The 22,165-nt window shown below is 36.5% G+C and overlaps 1 protein-coding gene across 1 annotated transcript in view; it reads right to left on the reverse strand.

Moving 5' to 3' along the window:
• Positions 1–1,016: 1,016 nt before the first annotated feature.
• Positions 1,017–22,165, reverse strand: part of ROCK1 (Rho associated coiled-coil containing protein kinase 1) — a 154,288-nt gene continuing 133,139 nt past the window's right edge. The window contains 11 exon segments of the mRNA XM_010354888.2: positions 1,017–2,673; positions 5,209–5,416; positions 6,399–6,660; positions 6,783–6,861; positions 8,776–8,864; positions 9,077–9,147; positions 16,113–16,272; positions 16,952–17,140; positions 17,979–18,067; positions 18,318–18,411; positions 19,560–19,725. Coding sequence (XP_010353190.2) covers positions 2,670–2,673; positions 5,209–5,416; positions 6,399–6,660; positions 6,783–6,861; positions 8,776–8,864; positions 9,077–9,147; positions 16,113–16,272; positions 16,952–17,140; positions 17,979–18,067; positions 18,318–18,411; positions 19,560–19,725 — 1,411 coding nt within the window. The 3' untranslated portion in view covers positions 1,017–2,669.

Here is a 22,165-nt window from a genome sequence, read left to right on the forward strand (position 1 = left end):
TGCAGCTAGGGGTCTAGATGTGATTTAGTTTTGACCAAGTTGATGCACCTAGAGAAGGCAGGTGTGAGATGCAGGCTGTGCTAATGCCAGCAAGCAGGGTCATGGGAAGTGCCTTTTCTGAGGCAGTGTGGAAGTGCCTCTTCTGAGGTTCTTAAGTGGCAAGAGGAATGGTACAAAGCAACTAACTGGGGGTAGATCGTAGCAGGCCTGACAAGTGTTGCAGAGAACCAGCAGTGGTAGTGTGGCTTCCTGATTACGGCACTATCTGGACCCTCTCAATATTGGTATACTTGGGAGTGAGTGGTTTCCTGAACTTAGAAGAGGAAGCAGCTCTCCTGGTTGACCTGGTTCTGCAGTGTCGCATTGGGAGTGATTCCTCAAAGCTCTCTCAGTTCTCAACAACTCTAAGTTCAGATTAGCATGTCATTTAAAAGTCTTCTCTTGCTTAAACTAATTAGTATTAACTGTTCTCTGCAACTGGACCTTAATATATTAGGTAATGGTGACGAGTCTGAGAAGGTAGTAAGGACACTGTCAGGAACTGTGCTGAGATTTTATCCTATTTGCATGCTGCTGGTCACAGTTTCATGGATCCTGACAAAAGAGATGAGACCCCTGGGTCAGAGTCAGATGACTTCATTCACAGCACAGCAAAAACAGCATGAGTTTCATGTTCCATTAGTTTCCTTTGCCTTCTAAGTCTCATGTGGGCAATGCATAGTGGCCCAGGTGGGTGCTGAGCACACAGTGGGTTTGCATTATAGGTGGGAGACGTTATCTTTATTATACTGGACAGTAAAAGAACCCGACATCCTCTCAAGGGAGACACTCTATCTTCCAAGGCTGTTCACTACATAAATATCCTTGGAAAAGATAGTCAAAAGAAAGGTTGTCAGAGCCTCTGCTTCCCTGATGTGCAGAAATGCAAGAGACCCACGGAGAATTGTTTTCCAACACACATTAGCCAGCTTTTCATGTGAACTATACCCACTCTTGTTTTAGAGCCCAAGACCGCGTTTTATCTTTTAAAAAATACTTTAATCTAACCGTGGAATTTAACAAACATTTATATACAATCAGAGACTAATTTGAAGTATGTTTTCCATTCATTTCAGCCATGAGAAAACACATTGCAGTCAAAATTAAAGATATCCATCCATAAATTACTTTTATTTCTCATTAAATGAGCACAGAGTCATTAGTATATTAATAACAGATATGTTTATTATTACATATCCATCAGTGCGGCTTTCAATACCACTTGAAACATGCATATCATCCTAGAGACGATCAGTTTTCCAGTGCTTCTTATCTGATACACATTACTGCAAAGCCATTATAAATTAGTGAGGAGGTATTTGGTTAAAAAAATAAACAATAAATCATACTGTCCATATGCATCAACTCTTGTTACTGGACAAGAGTTTAGCAGTATTTTTCTGGTAATTCCTATGTTAACTGGAAAACATCATGGATGTATTGCCATATTTCCTTTTTATATTGGTGCAACCTTCTACATTTTTTGCAGAGTTTTATAAAGTCATTACCATAGCAGGTAGTTTGATGCAAAGATTGTACTCAATTTATGAAAGTCCAACAAACTTCTAAATATTTTAAATTAAACCAATTATCAATGAAAAACTCACTGACACATAATTTTTTGAAAATACATTTTTTGAAATTTCTATACTTACTCATGGCAGTAAAATAATTATCTCAAATTAAGGCACTAAAAGGACAATGCAACCCCCACTGAAAGTGTTCTAAGAATAATTTACATTTCAAACAGTGCATACATTTCTTATATGTTTGTTAACTTAATGTCTTTATCATTTAAAACCACAAAGAAATACATTATACAATTATAGAAATGATGTACCCCACAAAATGCTTTTAAACTTGGTTCTTTTGTACAGTTAGTTTCCTAATGTCTCTAGTAGTAAAATAACTCAATATGGCTTGGCAAAAATGCATAGATTAAATGTAATTTTTTTTGTCCTCTCCCATTCCCCAAACTTGCTGAAACATATACAGTATTTTCTAAAGCATAATGAAAGATATTTAATTTCTCCATCAAGTCCACCATGGGCAATCAACAGTAAGGCTTTTAAATTCTACAGTGAAGGCACTGAAGTTCAAGTGATATCACTGCTTTCTTAAAATAGTTTTGTATAGTCTTGCAAGAGCACAAAAACTTAAGTCATTTAAAAAACAAACAAACAAACAAAAAAACTTCAGGTTGTCTCATTTTGAGATATTTTCTTTACTCCTTCCATGAGCTGATCTTGATAGTGATGGCCGCTCCACATGAAAGTGAAAGTCCCTTCCTCTTACTCACATGAGGAAAACTCTGTTCTATCACGACTGACAGGCATTTTCTTATAAATCCAAAAAGGCAGCACCTTTTAAAAAAATATATCTACCTAAGCTTTCCCCCAATTGTACTTGCATTACATAGTAATAATTAATCTAATCTACCTGTAGGCAAACCCGCAATAAAAAAACCCCTCAGTGTGTTGTGCCAAAGCAAGGACAGAATAACAGCAATCTTAACCCTGAAGCCTGTGATATTTGTGTCAAAGAAACAGCCTGTCTGCTCTGCATGGTTAAAGAAGCCTGGTTTATCAGGTAGCATCCCACACGATTCCACAATGCACTCGGTCACATGGTTAACTGTTGAGGAGGGGGAAAAAAACTAATTTAAGAAATGCACTCTGTTTAAAAATACAAGAAACAAACTTAGGAGGAAAAGTAAATATACATTATCTTTACATACAATAATTAACAATTACACAAAGTTTGGGAAACAAAGAATAGGAAAAATATACTTAGTATTCTCTCCTCTTTGTTTCTCCACATTTTCTTACTCAGCTATAATCCCATTTCAAATCACTTTAGATCCAGTTTACACCCTATGCTCAGGAGAAGGCTGACATAGCATTCTACAGAATTAAGGTTAGCAGTGATGTGGTAATACCTGGCATAGTGTGGTGGCTGAGAAAGGAAAGGATATAAGTCATTTCAAAGAATTAGGCCTGGTTACTGACAATAGGGAATGAACAAAGGAGATGAATTCAAGATGGCTTTAAGCCTGCTTGGAAGATGTGGGTGACACTGGCAGCGAGGCCAATCAGTGTTAGGTCTCAGCTTCTAGATTCGAGTGGCCCTATTAATCTAGGGAGTACACTCTAGGGAAGCTGGTATGTGGTAGAATAGAGGCATTGGAATTGGACAACATAGGCTTTAGAATTGGACAGAAATGGTTTCCAATCCATTGGCTCTGTGATTGAGCAAACTGCTTAATTTCTCTGAGCCTTATTTACTAATGAGTAAAATGAGAACTTAATGAGATTAGATTTCATAGTTTCTCTCCAAGAAAGAGTTAATTGCTGGGTGCGGTGGCTCATGCCTGTAATCCCAGCACTTTGGGAGGCCCAGGAGGGTCCATCACCTGACGTCATGAGTTCAAGACCAGCCTGGCCAACATGGTGAAACCCCATCTCTACTAAAAATACAAAAATTAGCAGGGTGTGGTGGTGTGTGCCTGTAATCCCAGCTACTCAGGAGGCTGAGGTGGGAGAATAGCTTGAACCCGGGAGGCAGAGGTTGCAGTGAGCTGAGATTGCACCACTGCACTCTGGCCTGGGCAACAGAGCGACTCTGTCTCAAAATGAATGAATGAATGAATGAATGAATGAATGGTTATGCCTTATAATTGTTTATCATGGCATAAAAGATATTTTTGGAAAAAAGTTCATCAAAAATAGTTAAACAGCCAGGCGTGGTGGCTCATGCCTGTAATCCCAGCACTTTGGAAGGCTGGGGCAGGCAGATCACTTGAGGTCAGGAGTTTGAGACCAGCCTGGCCAACATGATGAAACCCTCTCTCTACTAAAATGACAAAAATTAGCCAGGCATGGTGGCATCCATCTGTAATCCCCGCTACTTGGGAGGCTGAGGCCAGAGAATTGCTTGAACCTGGGAGGTGGAGGTTGCAGTGAGCTGAGACTAGCACCGCCACTGCACTCCAGCCTGGGTGACAGAGTAAGATTCTTAAAAAACAAAAAAAAGTTAAACAACAAAAGAAGTAGGACTTAACTGGGAATTTTGTTTGTAATAACGTAGTTACTGATATGTAGCCATAAAAAAGGATGAGTTCGGCTGGGCGTGGTGGCTCACACCTATAATCCCAGCACATTGGGAGGCAGAGGCAGGTGGATCACGAGATCAGGAGTTCGAGACAAGCCTGGCCAACATAGTGAGACCTCATCTCTACTAAAAATACAAAAATTAGCCAGTCATGGTGGCATGCACCTGTAGTCCCAGCTACTCAGGAGGCTGAGGTTATGGTAAGCCAAGATCACGCCACTGCACTCCAGCCTGGGCAACAAAGCAAGACTCTGCCTCAAAAAAAAAAAAGGGGGGGCAGTGGAGGGGGATCGGTTCATGTCCTTTGCAGGGACATGGATGAAGCTGGAAACCATCATTCTCAGCAAACTAACACAGGAACAGAAAACCAAACACCACAGGTTCTCACTCATAACTGGGAGTTGAACAATGAGAACACATGGACACAGGGAGGGGAACATCATACACCAGGGCCTGTCGGGGGGTCGGGGGGCTAGGGGAGGGATAGCATTAGGAGAAATACCTAATGTAGATGATGGGTTGATGGGTGCAACAAACCACCATGGCACATGTATACCTATGTAACAAACCTGCATGTTCTGCACGTATATCCCAGAACTTAAAGTAAAATAATTTAAAAAAATAGTCACTGATAATACCAAATAATTTTGTATGTTGGGATAGTATGGGAAGTTAACAAAAAAGAGAAAAACAATTTTAGTTTTTGTAGAAAACTATGCCAACACAGTTAAAAAATAGAAAAGATGATTAAAAGTTTTATATGAATTTCTGCATTAAAAAAATTAAGTTGGTTAAAGCATTAAGGGCTAAAACTATGCCATGTACAGCAACTTATGACAAAATTAGACAGAACTAAATAAATATAATATTGCACGTATTATTATTTTTAAATTCTAACAAGAATAAGTCAAACTAATTTATAAAGTCACTGTAAGTCATATACAAAGACCTAAAAATGATGCCCTCCTGTGGTGAAAAGAACAATTAGATGTCTGATTTTAATAGATGTTATCCAATCACTTTCACATTGTTAAAAAGGTCAGCATTTCCAATCCTTACCTAGTTTTTCCAGATGTAGTTTTGACCACTTTCCGGAAAGACTGATTTGCAGTGGATCTTGTAGAAAGTGTTCGAGGGGAGGCACGAACAAAACCAGATGGTGGATTCTTAGGGATTTTCTTTACTAAATGAGTTACCCATTTTTTTTGTTCATCCTGAGAACATGCTAACAGCAGCATATCTCTTGCTGATGTTACATCATAACTTACTATGTTGAGGAGGAAAAAAAAAGCATAATTAAAGTCATACCGTTTTTTAAATCCAACCTATCAAATGCATAGTTTTTCAAGTTCTTAAGGTTCTAAAAGTTTTAATATGCTTAATTAAGCATGAACAATATCTCATTCTCCTTAAGTTAAATAAGGCTGAAATTTTTTAAAAAATTAGTCAAACTAATTAAGTAAAATCAGAAATATAAAATGTAAAACAAATAAATGTATTTAAAGAACATAAGTTTCTTATCTGAAAATAGCTATGGTCTGTATTATTTCCCTCAAGCTACCTCTGCTAAACTAGAAAATATTCTGTCTATGATACAGCATGCATGCTGATCCAGGCTGTGAATGCCAGACAAAAAGAAGAGGAAAAACTAAGGGGTGAATAGAGTGGAACTCACCTGTTGCTCTCTTCTCCAACTTGGGGTAATTTCTTAGTGGCATGTTTGTTTTTTTTGTTTGTTCACAAGGGGGTGATTCTCTTTAAAAACACTGTTGGCCGGGTGTGCAATGGCTGACACCTGTAATCCCAGCACTTTGGGAGGCCAAGGCAGGTGGATCACCTGAGGTCAGGAGTTCAAGACCAGCCTGGGCAAAATGCTGAAACTCCATCGCTACTAAAAATACAAAATTAGCTAGGTGTGGTGGCACATGCCTATAGTCCCAGCTACTCAGGAGGCTGAGATAGGAGAATCCCTTGAACCTGGGAGGCACAGGCTGCAGTGAGCTGAGATCACGCCATTGCACTCCAGCCTGGGCGAGACAGAGTGAGACTGTATCTCAATCAATAAAAATAAATAAAAACATTCTTAAAAGCTAAATCTGTAAATAGCTGCACATTGCTCCACCAGTGTCAAAATATTACTTTTTATAATCTCTTTTCAACTTGGTATAGAAATTAATACACATAAGTTATTTCATTGAGACTTAAAACTAAATTTGTTATAAGTTGTAACAATAATTACCATGCCTTACCTTTACATGGACAAATTAAGTCCTCTTTCTTATCTAAGTGATCTCTGTGGCACTTAACATGGCATCTTCGACACTCTAGGGCAGGGGGTGGCTTAAAAACATGCCAGAGAGGTTTGGCACAGGCATCACAATTGGCAGGAAAGTGGTAGAGTGTAGGAATAAACTCATGGCCTTTATGATTTTGGAAATTAGTTTTTTCAGCTTGTTGTACTGGTTCCATCTCTACGTCTTTTCTACATTCACCTTCATTTGCATATAGTATCTACATTCAGGAATGGTGAAAGGAAAAGATTTTTAAAATCTTAAGCATTGGTATATTTTACATTTGCTTCACAAAAACACTTAGGACTTAGATTCTTTAAAATTATAACTTCAGATTTTTACCTGGAATATTTTAGGAATTTCTTCAGTTTCAGCTCTATACACATCTCCTTGGGTTACAGGTCTAACGTGAAACAGTTTACTAAAATGAAAATAAACATAGGCCATTTACAAAAATTCATTTATTGTAAAAGACATTTCATTAAAGAGGACATACAGGTAGTAAATAAGCACATAAAAAGATATTCAACATCATCAGTTATTAGAGAAATGCAAACTAAAACCACAATGAGTGTCACTACACATCTATCAGAGTTTGAAAAAAATAAAAATAGTAATAACACCAAATGCTGGTGAGAATGCAGAGAAAGTAAATCATTCATATACTGCTGATGGAATGGAAAATTACAGAGCCACTCTGGAAAAGAATATGGCAATTTCTTAGAAAACTAAACATATGCTTACCATATAACCCAGCAAACTGCACTGCTGGGCCTTTAATTCCAAGAAACAAAAATTCATATAAAACTTTATATCTATTTAAAAAAACCTCCACATAGATGTTCATAGGAGCTTTATTCATAATAACCAAAACCTAGGAACAACCCAAATAAATGGGTAAGCAAACTGTGATACATCTACACTATGGAATACTACTCTGTAAGAAAAAAAACAAATCATACATGGATTGATCTTAAGGGAATTATACTCAATGGGAAAAAAGCTGATCATAAAAGATTACACATTATTTGATTCCATTCATATAACACCCTTGAAGAGACAAAATTATGGAGATGGAGAACAGATTAATGTTGGTATGGATTAGGGAGAGGTGGAGGAAGGAAGCTGCCTTTTGGCTACAAAAGGAGTAGCACAGGGACGCTTGTGATGGAATTGTTCTGTATTTTGAGTGTGGTGGTAGCCATACGAATCTATACATGTGAGAAAGGCATACAGATTGGAAAGAAAGAAGTGAAACTCATTATTTGGCGATGACATGATTGTACGCAGTTGTCTCGCGGTATCCATGGCAGACTGGTCCCAGGACCCTGGAGGATACCAAAATCCTCTGGGGATTTTGAAGAGAGAAAGAGAAAGACAGGAGGCAGGAGAATGGTTTTTCAGGCGGAGTTTCACTCTTCTGGCCCAGGCTGGAGTGCAGTGGTGCAATCTCAGCTCACTGCACCCTCTGCCTCCTGGGTTCAAGTGATTCTCCTGCCTCAGCCTCCAGAGTAGCTGGGACTATAGGTGCCCGCCATTGCGCCCAGCTAATTTTTGTATTTTTAGTAGAGACGGGGTTTCACCATGTTGGCCAGGCTGGTCTTGAACTCCTGACCTCAGGTGATCCACCTGCCTTGGCCTCCCAAAGTGCCGGGGTTACAGGTGTGAGCCACCGCACCTGGCCCTCTTTCAAATATTTTCTGTCCACAGTTGTGGATATGGAACCCACTGATACACAGCTGACTATACGTTTTGAAATGCTCTCTGAAGTTAAACTACTAAACACTTGAAATAAAAAATTTGTCTTCCAAATACATGAAATAAGTATATACATTTTTCCTTCTCACATTTTGCTAAAGATTTAATATAGGCCGGGCGCGGTGGCTCAAGCCTGTAATCCCAGCACTTTGGGAGGCCGAGGCGGGCGGATCACGAGGTCAGGAGATCGAGACCATCCTGGCTAACATGATGAAACCCCGTCTCTACTAAAAAATACAAAAAATTAGCCGGGCAAGGTGGCGGGCGCCTGTAGTCCCAGCTACTCGGGAGGCTGAGGCAGGAGAATGGCGTGAACCCGGGAGGCGGAGCTTGCAGTGAGCTGAGATCCGGCCACTGCACTCCAGCCTGGGCTACAGAGCGAGACTCCGTCTCAAAAAAAAAAAAAAAAAAAAAAAAAAAAAAGATTTAATATAATGTCAACATTTATGCTTAAGAAAAACAGAAAAGTAGGTAACAGTGTTGAAGTAACACAAAATATAAAATAAATTTTAAGTCTAAAAATAATTATCAAAAGTTAGCTCTCAACCCCTTTAAAATTCAATCAAAGGCAACTTACTCTATGTCCAATACCATAGATGGATTGGATTGCTCCTTATCTTGTTCATCATTATAGAACAAAATTTTTTTGCTGCTTACCACAACATACTGAAATAAGAAAAAAGGGGGAAGAGTTATAAGAGCAACATTAACTTGGTTTAAAGTGAAAAGCATACTATTTGCCACTAATATCTAGATTATATTGTATTAATGTAAAATCAATGCTAACAAAAAGTAAAAAAGTAGCTAATATAAGTTCTATGCTTCAAAGTAAAATATAGAACAAAATACCAGTTAGAAAATAAATAGGTATATGGTACCTGTTTCTTCCAGCCATATCGTTTGATATTTCCTCTATTTGGTACTGAAAGCCAACCTTCAATTCTTGACTCTAGGAGAAAAAGAATATATATATTAGTCAGTCTTAAATTGTAACAAAAGAAAAACAATTAAAAGTTGTCTGATAGCATGCAGCAACAAGCAACTGAACACAACTAAATGAATAAGTGCTATAATTTGCTCTTCCATGCTTCAATCACACAAATCAACTTTAATGGCCATACAAATATTGCAGAAAAAAATTTCAAGCCACTTTTCCCATACAATTTAACATTTAGTACTCAATTACAAAAGAATGAAGTAACAATACCCTTAGAGCCAGGCAAGACTGGAATGGATTGCAGCTTAAATGGGATATGATGTAGAAGACTTTATCATTTAACATTCATATAAAAATAATCAGCAAAAAAAAGAAAGAAAAACATTATGCAGCAAGTGGAACAAATCAGAGCCATGATTTACACAAGAGCAAGCAAAAGTATAGAAGTGTCCTATTACTCACAGAAGACAAGAATAGAAGATAAATAAATAAGGAATGCAGGCAGAATCAACTAGATATAAAGAATAAGAGACAAGTATTTTATTTGTTTTCTCAGTACAATATTCTGATTACGCTTTTTGGTAAAACAACTTCAATTTGAATTTGTAACAATTTCAATAAAATCGTCCAAATTTGGTTGAAGGGAGCACTTAACTCTAGTGGTAAGTCCAATTACAATTCTACTCAAACTAAAGAGTTTTAAAGCCTCTTAAGTTTGTGATGTCACAATTTGATAAACGGTAAAAACACAGAATCCATTTGGTCTACCATCATTATTTCAACTAGTACGCGCATACCAGGAATTCCTTGACTCTTTGATCAAGGCATTCTATAATAATTATCACTATTGTTTATATATAACTAATGTTTACTAGAAATATCTGGAGGATAAAGACAACTCCATTAGAAATGGTTATTTTAGATTAGGTTGGAAATAAGAAAATCCATTCAATTTAACTATTTTCTATATCTACCTTATATTTGAAACACAAAAGAATAGAAAAGTAACCAATTTCAAAGTATGACACTAAAATATGAGATTATACTATCACTCAAATGATAATCCTAAGGGGAATATATATTGTCCCCCTTCATATAACTCACAAGCTATAAACTCAGTCCTACAGCAACAGTTAACAATAGGTAACATTTACTGATTTGCTGATTTATTTATAAATTTATTATTTGCCACATGCTTTATAATATCTCATATTTAACCTATGTATAAGTCCATGAACACAGGATATTCCTAGGAATTTGGAATTAGGTTCTACTGTCATCTTTCACTTACAAAAGAAGAGACTAAGGCTTAGCAGGGTAAACTGACTTGGGCAAGGCAACTCTATCAGTATCTATCAAAGCTCTATGGTTTCAAATCCTGGCAGTCTAACTTCTGAGCTTATGTTTCTAGAGCACAACACTATTCTGTTCCCAAACAAGCTTTGCAGTTGACTGAATTGTGGGAAATATTTTTTTCCTCTACTCCCACCAGGTACTTAATGTCTCCACTCCTTTGCTTGTGTTATTCCTCTTCATATAAATTGTTAAAATGGAGGAAATGATGAGATAACTTTAGTTCAAAATGATCCCTCTCTTCTCCCAACATTTTTCTTTTTCCTTTTTTTTTTTTTTGACATGAAGTCTTGCTATGTTGTCCAGGCTGGCCTCGAACTCCTGAGCCTCAGCTTCCTGAGCAGTGGCATGTACCACAGCACCTAGCTTTAATTGCTGCGATTTAGTTCATGAAGTAATTATTTTGTTGGTTAGGTAGTTCCTTGGTAAGTTCTGTGAGAGCAAGGACTATATCTTAACACTTGATTTTATATATCCCATGGCAAATGACACACTGAGGAGGTACATGACAGATATTTGTTGATTATTTTGCAATTCTTCGTTCTTCTGAATTAGCCAATTAAAGTCATCCTTGGTGACTTTAATGGTTACAGTTTAAAAACCAAACAGGCAGTTTTATACTAAATAACAAGCAAAAGACTGCTGATCACATATTGATCATTCACCAATGTTTTATTTTATAAAAGCAAAAAAGTTATTGCCAGAAATTTTCCCATTAGTGTGGCAGAAATTGCAGCTCTGGTTTTAAAGTGTAGTTTGGAAAACATTAAGATGAACATTAGTGAGAATGAAAAGTAGTCTTAATATCTGATAATACAAAGTTGTTTAGTATCAGTAATTCCTCACCAAAAACAAAGATATAAAAGCCTTTTAAATCTTGACATTTACACAAAATTTTGTATGCCAAAATACCCTACACTTTCACATTATTTCTTTGTGACAATAAATGTCAAAAATACTTATGCCTTCTTTCTCTAGATGTGGGTTAACCTGCCAGTTTTCTTTAATATATCTTCAATAAGTTGTTATATGGTATGGCTTTATATGTCATTTCAGTGTTCCTTAGAAATTTTATATACCAAGGGAATTTTTGAGTCAAATAAGCCAGAATTCTACATTTGCTTATATTTAAATTAAATGAAGAGGCCCAGGGAGAAAATAAATTAAATGAAGAAATCTGGAATGAAAATAAAGGTGTCAAGAATATGTGAAAGTTTTTGCCAATTTACAACAAAGTCATGGGAGAAAATTTTAGTTTTTCCATCTGGTGAATTTCCTCAGAGAAGCAACTGAACTAAGCTCAATAATAACAGATAAAAAGAAAAAAACATACTAGCTTCTCCTGTGTTTCCTTTCCTTACTCCTACCATAGTTGCAAGATAATATACTTACCAGTTTTTAAAATATATAAAGACCTCCTCTAAAATCGGGACTACCTGTGACTTCAGTGGTGACCTGGAGGTATAACGCTGTAAATTCCATCTTTTATATCACAAGCACAGAAAACAGCTTCTCCAGATAACTAAATGAAACTCCCACTGAGAGAACCTCTAAGTCTGGATTATCATTAATAATATTCTACATATGTACAAAAACAACTTGGCTCCAAATTTTATACAATATATTTGTAGAGCAATTTTAACTTATAAGAAGTTAGATGTATATTACTACAATATCAGCGATTTCTTTACCCAAATAAGAGATAGTCTAACTATATGTACATCAATACTCGATACAGCCAATTTAAACATCAGAACTAACCTCTGAAGACAACCTAATTTATTTAGCTATACCACAAACATACTGCTTAAGAAACAGGGCTAGAGAACCATTTCAAAATATTTTAATTAAATTCAAAAGTGATATAAAAAAGAAAATTAAGTCAACACTCAACAAGCCAGATACACCAACTTCAAATCACTGTAGATTTGGGCAAAGTCAGAAACCTTCATATATTCAAATATTGGGAAACACACCAAGTGATCCACCATTTTCAGGTTTAAGTTACATAATCTAAGGTCAAGCTGGATGGAAAAGGGTATGATACAAATAATCCATAAGAGACCATGAATATTACTGGAGTATCAATACCAAGTTTTCCTAATGCCTCATCTATTTCTACATTCTCTTCAGATGTCTAGGTTAACAGTTCCAAAAGAAGGAAAGAGAAACAATGAAGAAAAGAAACAGTTATCACATAAAAGTTTTTGTCATCTAAGCAACAGGCATCCATAACCCTAAGGGTAATCTTTATGTTTACATTGTGTGGTAGTCCACAACCTGCTACAGAACCAAAGAGAGGATAAAGACATAAAAGAATTAAGAGAATGAAGGTGACTTCAAGAACTTCAAAGAGTTATAAGTCAGAGAAGGAGTAACATTTTTTAATAAGGTTTTTAGAATAGGAATTTCAGAGGGGAGATTTAAGATTTAAGCTAGTTAATAACAAAATAGCCACTGAGGATTCATAGAGGCTGTGCTCTAGATGTACAAGATAATTAAATTATAATCTTTATATTGAATGATGAAATCTAAGAGAATAAAAGTTGCAGTGTCAGTTCATCCATCCAACTACTTAAAAAAAAATTGAAAAACGTGACCCATATTTCAAAAAGCCATTATTTTAACTGTGGAGTAAACTTAATCTATTCAAAGTTCTCTCCTTTTTAGTATGTATATTCATTTATTAATTTTGTAAACTGAAGTAAAAATTAATCATTAGCCATTACCTTCAAGACATTTTTTAGACACTTGAATGATATGTAACTATCTAATATTAAGAATGAACATCAACATTCTTTAACAATTCTTCCTAGATATGACTGCAAAACCTTCACTTTATTTGCCAGGGACCATTTTTGAGGATCTAGTAAATGGTGGATTTAATACAGATTTTCAATTTACTAGCAAAATACCTGCCCCACAGAGAGGTAAATAATATTGACAAAGATTATCCATTAATTTCTACTTCCAATATGAAAGTCAAGGTTCAGCACTGTTGAGATTCTATAAAGTCTCAAAATGAAGAACACAGTAATAGGAAGAGAGTATTAACTGGCCTCATTTTCTAGCAAGGGAGAATGGCCACCAGTACTCCCTGCCCCACTTGGTTTGGACTTTGATAACCTTAACAACAAAATTCCTGAAAGTACACTCATATTCTAAGAAATATACTCAAAATAGAGCTAGTAGAAACATTTGGAAATCTCTTTGCTCAATACGTCAATTTATTAGGTCAGGATTCTGAAATCTAAATGGATTCCCAGCCTAAGTCTGCCAATGAAGCCAGCTGATGGCACTATGAGCTTAGCCTTTCTGAATCAGCCACGATGGTGGGTAAAATTCATCACTTGCCTCATTAGCAGTCCCACCAGCTCATCTTGCAACTCAAATCTTTTAACTAGCATTCACTAATAATGTGTCCATTTCTGACATATTTAACTCAATACTAAGAAAAGTAAGGTACGTATAAGGCATTATAAATAGTTAAAGAGAAATGGGTGGAATAAAAATAAAATTGGTCAGAATTTTGAATTGACACTAAAGAGAGTATAAGGTCGCCAGGCAGGTGGCTCATGCCTGTAATCTCAGCACTTTGGAAGGCCAAGGCAGGTGGATAGCTTGAGCTCATGAGTTCAAAACCAGCCTGGGCAATATGGTGAAATCCCATCTCCACAAAAAGTTAAAAAAATTAGCTGGGTGTGGTGATGCGCACCTGTACTCCCAGCTACTCAGGAGGCTGGGGTGGGAGGATCGCTTGAGCCCAGGAGGCAGAGGTTACAGTGAATCAAGATTGCGCCACTGCACTCTAGTCTAGGTGACAGAGTGAGACTGTTTCATACACACATACGTATATACATACATACATATATACATAAAGAACTCCTATACTAAGTAACTCCAGAAGTATCTCAGGGTAAATGAAGTGGGAATCTAACCTACAAATTCAGTTCAACAATTGAAAGAATGTAGCCAAACACTTCTTTTTTTTTTTTTTTTTTTTTTTTGAGACGGAGTCTCGCTCTGTGGCCCAGGCTGGAGTGCAGTGGCCGGATCTCAGCTCACTGCAAGCTCCGCCTCCCGGGTTTACGCCATTCTCCTGCCTCAGCCTCCCGAGTAGCTGGAACTACAGGCACCCGCCACCTCGCCCGGCTAGTTTTTTGTATTTTTTAGTAGAGACGGGGTTTCACCATGTTAGCCAGGATGGTCTCGATCTCCCGACCTCGTGATCCGCCCGCCTCGGCCTCCCAAAGTGCTGGGATTACAGGCTTGAGCCACCGCACCCGGCCGCCAAACACTTCTAAAAGTTGTATCCTTAGTGATGATTAAGTCTAACTTTATAAAGATGTTCAACTACTAAAGCTAGAGGTTCTTATTAAATCCAAAGCGATTCTCCAATAATGAATCATGTGTACCTGCAAGTTTCTCAAGAGGTAGGCAGTTTCAGAGAGCCAAAAATAGGTAAAAAGAAGAGTTCCTTGACCACTAAAACAAGAAATATTTCTTCACTGCCTTTTCATTCCCAGATACCTGATTTTGACCTAGCAAAGCCACACAAGAATGAGGCCAGGGATCACATGGCATACAGAGAGGAGCTGAATTCATTTCCCACTTTGAGTCCCACTTTCTTGACCAAGAAAGATACTATAAAGTTTTCTGAGTGACTCATCTAGTTCCTTATATCAAAGTCACAATAACAAGTAATATCTGTTAAAATAGAATCCCTATAATATCAAACATGCTGCTTCATAAATATCTTCCTATTTATGTATTATTCAGAAAATACACTAATTAAAATCTATTTTCCAGTTTATGACCATGTATACAAAACTTCCAAGACTCTGAACTAAGACTCTGTGTATATGTAAATGCATGTTTTAATAATGATAACCTATTCATTTTACTTCTAAATTGAACTTATAGTATGTGTATTTCTCATCTCTGTAAAGTACATAAATGTACTGTAGTTTACATGATGATTAAGCCAAGAATGAAGTTGTGTTTATTTTTAAATTGATTCTCCACTGGGAAAAAGAAGACACAGAAAAAAGTCTGAAATCTTAGCCACTCATTCCGGCCTTTATTTGACACCCCTGGCCTCTTACTGCACTGCCCAACCCCTTTTATCTATTTCTCCAAACTTTAAACTTAACAAAGTCTGACTGAAGTTGATCACTACTCCATTAGATAGGCTTCTATACATAGCTGCTGTGATTCTGATGATAAAGTACAGTTCCTAGTTTTAGCACAAGAATACATAAAATGCTAAAGATCTATTACTGACAAAAATGTACAACTTTTAAAAAATAGCGAGATGTGTAGTAGCAGCTTTGACTCTCACTGTGGACTTAGGCTGCTCAAAATAGGTTCATAAACCTCTTATGGTTTTTATTCAGGTAAAGCTTCTTAGGTCTATTCAAATAGGCTAAGATTGCTTACAACTGCTCTACTCCATAAAATACACCAAGTGTATAATCATCATCAGGCCTTGGCTATCAGAAATAAGAATTCCTTCTTAGGAATCCATGGACAGAATGACAAGGAGGTAGAAACCCAAATGAAAGAAATATACACTAATTTCCATGACATTTATACATGTTTGAATGATACAGAATTATTCTTACCTGGGAGGTTTCCATCAGTTTCATCAGCACTAGGAAAACTAGCAACACTTGTAGAATCCGAGAGGTCCAAAAGTTTAGCACGCAATTGCTCAATATCACTCTCTTTGCTGGCCAACTGCATCTGAAGCTCATTCCTATGTGCACATTCTTCTACCAATTGCTAATTTTGAAAAGTATCAAGATAATATATAATCAAGCTAAAACAATTTCCAACATTATTAATTGAAATATAATAAAGTAATTTAAATTGCTAATACTAAAAATGTACAGTAAACTTCATGAATGTTTGCTACCACAGATTTTGATACACTACAGAAATGTCAGGTTCTCAGTAATACATTGCTCGGACAAATTCCTTTTCTACTTGCCTTAAAAAGAGTTTTTGTTTTTGTTTTCAAACATAAGCCATCAAAAAAAAAAAAAAAAAGTTACAATAGAAAATGCTTTTCTGGCTCCAAATGAAGTAGCTTTAAAGGTACAGAAAACTTCAGAAAACCATAATTGATGGAGCTAAAAAGCTTAGATCTAAGTGCCCGAGACCAGGTTCTCAATTTTGTTCTATTAACAAGCCAAGAGGTATCAAAAAATTAAGCTTGTTATTTTGATTTCAAAAAAGTGAGTCTTGACTAGAGAAAATAAATAAGCTACAATACTTCAAAACCTCTACCCCAATTACAGTTAATATTAAAACAGCCATATCCCAATTACAGAATGAAACCAAACAGGCGGAACCCTTGATTGTTCCCAATCTAAACAAGATAAATAGATAACAAGTATATACAGAAATAATTTAAGAAAATAATCCTTCACACTCGTGTCCATACACACACAAACCTTACCGCTTGCATGTCATTCAGCTCCTTCTGATGTTTCACTACCATCTGGTTGAATTTCTCTCTTTCTTGGTTGAGTTCCAGTTGTAGCTTTCGATTTTCCTTTTCTTTCTTTCTCAAATCTTGTGTATTAGCTTTCTTTCTATCAATTTTAAAATCTTTTCGATTCATTATTTCTGCCAACTTGTTAACAGCCTATTAAAATATTATTAATAAAGATCAATAGTGTAGTCATCCAATTTAATACTAAAATGTATTTTTTTCTTCAAAATAAGGAAGCAGGACTTTTTGTGTGTATGAAAATTCGGACAACTTAATGATGGTTGAGACATGATAACTGGTAGCACGAGTAACTAACACTGATTTATCACACTACTCAAATGTAAGAACCAGGAGCCTTTCTTTGGTTAACTTTACAACCCAGTACTGAATCAAGAGTATGCTAATCCTACTCTGATGTTGGGTACACTAGCAAATAAAGCTTCTATGCCTTGGCCACATACTCTTATCTTCTACAACTATACAATATTACTAGGCAAGTTAGCTTTCTTAACTGAAATCCTATTCTTTTTTTTTTTGGAGACCGAGTCTTGCTCTGTCACCCAGGCTGGCATGCAGTGGCATGATCTTTACTCACTGCAACCTCTGCCTCCTGGGTTCAAGCAATTCTCGTGCCTCAGCCGCCTGAGTAGCTAGTATTACTGGAGTGCACCACCATGCCCGGCTAATTTTTGTATTTTCAGTAGAGACTAGGGTTTTGCCATGTCAGCCAGGCTGCTCTCGAACTCCTGTCCTTAAGTGATCTGCTGGCCTCAGCCTCCTAAAGTGCTGGGATTAAAGGCATGAGCCACCGCGCCTGGCCTGGAAATCCTATTTCACAAGTAAGTTTTTTATAGTTAGCAGGGAGAGAATTTATGTTATTTGTTCTGATGAAAAGTTTGAACCTTATAAGCCTTGGTTTTAGGAAAAAGTGCATAAAGAGCAACGATTAACTCAAAAATGAACATGTGGAAAAGATTGAAAGCATGTATACCTGTGTTTTAAGGGTTCGCTCAGTGTTGATATTCTTTTCAAAGGCAGCCTTAAGATTACTGATCTCCTCCTCCTTCTCCAATTTATATTCTGTCAACAAATTATATTAAATGTTATTGTATGGTATTAATTTCTGCATTTCAAACTAACAATGTCCTTAATTATTCAAATGAGTATACACTACATATTAACTTTCAGTAACTTCATTAAGATAATTCTTAAGGCTACAGAAGTTACTTAATATATGCAAACAGGTATCTTAGAAACCTAACACAAACATAGGTAAAGGTAAATCACTGAATTTGATTTAACATGATGATTTTTAAAAAATTCTACACACCTTCCTCTGCCTTCTTCATTTTCTCTGTTAGCTCTTCGTTCTCTCTTCTTAATATTTCCATATCTTTGGTTAGCATGCTGTTTGTTTCTTCAAGCTGAACAAAGCACACAAAAGTTTAAGCTCCAGCCTCTTTGCTATTCTCATATTTCAGGCAATAACCTTTAAATACACTGCTTGATAAAGAAAAGTCAGACACTGCTCAACTACAGCAAACGTCTGGTTTCCAGCTTAAAATATGTAGATATAATTACATCAAAAATATTTAAAAGTAGTTAACAGCTTCCAAAAATTATTTCAGTTTATGCATATAGATATATATATGAACGAAAGGGGGGCATATGTAATGGCAAGATAACTAGATTGCAAACTAAGAAATGTGTATTTAGTTCTAGCTCTGCGATTAACCTAGTATGTGACCCTGAGCAAGTCATAATTTTTCTGGACTTCAGTATCTTTATCTGAATACTGATGATGCAAACAATAAAAACATTTATTTATAGATTACTTTTAGTAATGTATAATCATTACTGTGTTATATGTTATATTAATCATTCTATGTCTACTGTCTTATTTAATCCTCGTAACAATCATGTGGAAGAGGTATTATTATTTCTATTTTACAGATGAGAAATCTGAGGCTTAGAGAAGTTAAAGCCAACTTTGCCAAGACCATATAACTTCTTAGAGGCAAAACTGGAACCCAGAGTGATTGATAGCGGCTTTAGAAGAAAAATCTAACTCCTCTTTTTAGTCCCATGATTCTATACAGACTATAGCATAAACTTCAGGAATAGGTCATTGTTTGGAGTATTGGTTTTCTTATAATGGATTTATATATTATCCCAAGAATTCCTCATTCCCAAATGGTTTCTCTATATTTCATAGAATTCTGGCCCATAAAAAGTCAGTTGCAATGTATTAAGAGAACAACAAATGAATTTAAACTAAGCCATTTCTTCATATGAAATATAACTAATAAGATCTATAGCCAGAAAGAAAAACAGCCCAATATTGCATCGGTTCTGTACCTATACAAACAAAAGCCCAATATCTTGAACAAGAATTTCAATAATTAACAAATGTTTGGTATTATACAAACTATTTTATACCTGAGTACAGAATGACCACTATGTATAACACAGAAGTAAATACATTTGCACACACACTTACCCTAATACTTTAAGATGTGACCTACTGTGATTTAAATAAATTTTATATGACTTACCTGACTATCACACTTACCCGACTAACAGCGTGATCTTTATCTGTAATCTCTTGTCTATTTCTTGAAGCAGCTTTCTTGCTTTCTTGAGTCAATTCAAAATACTGTTCTTCCAGAAGGCCTCGAGCCAACTGCTCAGACTCAGCTTTTGTTTCTGCTAGATCCAACTGAGTAGCAAGAGTTTCTCTGCAACAATTTTTTAAGAGAAATTGATGTAAACAAACTCAGTTCATTCTTCCACCTTAATCATATTCTTAAAAACACAATTAACTGATAAATGATAAAAAGAATTATTTTATTGCTTAAAATAAATTTAAATCTATTGCAAACTTTCTATAAAAGTAATGAATTTAACCTCTCACATGTTGAAAAATTATAAAAGAACTATTTAGTTTTCTATCTGATATTGTGCTTAACTAAAAAAGGTAATAAAGCAACAGCAAATAGTCTGCTCTTGAAAAGACATTTCTTGTGGGTTTGGAATGGAAGACAGCATGGCATAGTGGAAAAGTCATTGACTTGCAAATCAGCAGGCTAGACCCAGACCTTTATTTCTGTTTTGTCATTAACTAATTGAGTAGAGACACTCAATGTGCACAAAGTGCCAAGTCCCTTACACTTCCTGTAGTTCAGTTTCATCAAATCTGTAAAATGAGATGGTTAAACTAGTCACTTCCAGCTCCAAAATTCAAAGAGATTATGAAAACTTCTAAGAGATTTGCAAATCACTACAAACTAATTTGACAACACTCCCTGGAAATGATACTAAAACATTTCAGAATTGACATTCAGACCAAGATGAGGTAACTCCAGTTTGCCTACTCTTCTAGAAGAGCCTCTCTTGGATAAGCTCTCTTAGTCACTACTGTAGTCCCTGAACAGAGCAGGGGCTCAATAAATATGTTCTGAATGAGTAATGTCCACCTCCTATTTTCTATTGAGTATTACAATTCAAACTTTCTGCCTCAAGCCTCAAGAGGGACAGAGGGAGACATATAGTAAAGACACACACACACATGCACACACAGAAAATTCATTCATTCACTTAACAACTATTTGAAGGTTTATTAAGTACTACACTATGTTTACTATGCATCACGTTCTAGGAATTAAGAGATACAGCAGCCCGGGCACAGTGGCTCACGCCTGTAGTCCCAGCACTTTGGGAGGCTGAGGTGGGCGGATCATGAGGTCAGGAGTTCGAGACTAGTCTGGCCAACATAGTGAAACTTCATCCCTACTAAAAATACAAAAAATTAGCCTGGTGTGGTGGGTGCCTGTAATCCCAGCTACTTGGGAGGCTGAGGTGACAGTGCGAGACTCCGTCTCAAAACTAAATAAATAAATACAGCAGTAACAAAGTTCCTGGGCTTAGGGAGCATGTATTAGTGGGGCCGTATAGGCAATTTAAAAAATGAACATGTGCTATATAGTAAGTCACAGAGAATAATACAAGATAAAATATGGAAAGTTATGAATGTGATCACTTTTATTACAGGGTGATCAAGGAGGCCTCTCTGCTAAGACGACAGAAGAAAAGTAGGGAGAAGAGAACAACAGATATTGTAAGGCTTTCCAAGGCAATATAAGGACTTTGACTTTTATTCTGGTACTCTGATGTTTTAGAAAGATCATTCTGGCTGCTGTATTAAGATCAGACAGTAGGGGGACAATGGCAGAAGTTGAGATACCAGTTAGGAGGCTACTGAAATAAGATTGGAGATGATGGCAGTTTGGACCAGGTCAGTAAATGGAACAAGTGGTGAGAAGTGATTAGAGTCTATACATAATTTTTAGTGAACACTGGGAAAATTTGTTGGTGGATTGCATTTAGAGTGCAAGAAAAAAAGAAGAGTCTAGGATGACTCTAAATTTTTCACTTAAACACCTGGGAATAATAGAGTTGTTGAGGACTGAAATGAGGAAGATAGGGAGGAGCAGTTCGCAAAGTGAGGGAATCAGGAATTTTTTCTGGACACTTTAAATGTGGGGTGCTTAACACTCAAGCAGAGATGTCAATTAGACAGCTGAATACATAAGTCTGGAATTCAAGGGAGAACGTACTTGGACTCTGACACCATTTAAAGCCACAAGGCTGGATGAGAACAAGCAGGGAGTAATCCCTTGAGCACTCCAAACTCCTAAGGGTCTCAGCAATTAGAAGGGAAAAAGGAACAAAGGAGGTTGAGAAAGAGTAGCCAGTTCAATAAGGAAAAAACAGCATCTGGTGTCACAGAAGTCAAAGGAGACATTTTCTCAAGAGAGTAATCAACTAAGTCAAATGCTGCTATGAAATAAGGTGAGAACTGAGAAGTCACTATTAGGAAGACCCCACTGACCTTGAGAAGAGTTGTTTTGTTAGCATGATGAATGCAAAAGTATGACTGGAGTGAGCTCAAGAGAGAATGGAAGAAGATGGCGGAAGGTACCTGGTATGTTACTTTTCAAGTAAGCTGGCTATAAAAAAAAGAAAAGTGGGATGGTAGCTACTATGTAGATAATGTAGTTAAAAGATGCAGTTTTGCTCTTGTTGCCCAGGCTGGAGTGCAATGGTGTGATCTTGGCTCACTGCAAACTCCACCTCCTGGGTTCAAGCAATTCCCCTGCCTCAGTCTCCCGAGTAGCT

The sequence above is a fragment of the Rhinopithecus roxellana genome, chromosome 21, assembly GCF_007565055.1.
Source record: "Rhinopithecus roxellana isolate Shanxi Qingling chromosome 21, ASM756505v1, whole genome shotgun sequence".
NCBI lineage: Eukaryota > Metazoa > Chordata > Mammalia > Primates > Cercopithecidae > Rhinopithecus > Rhinopithecus roxellana.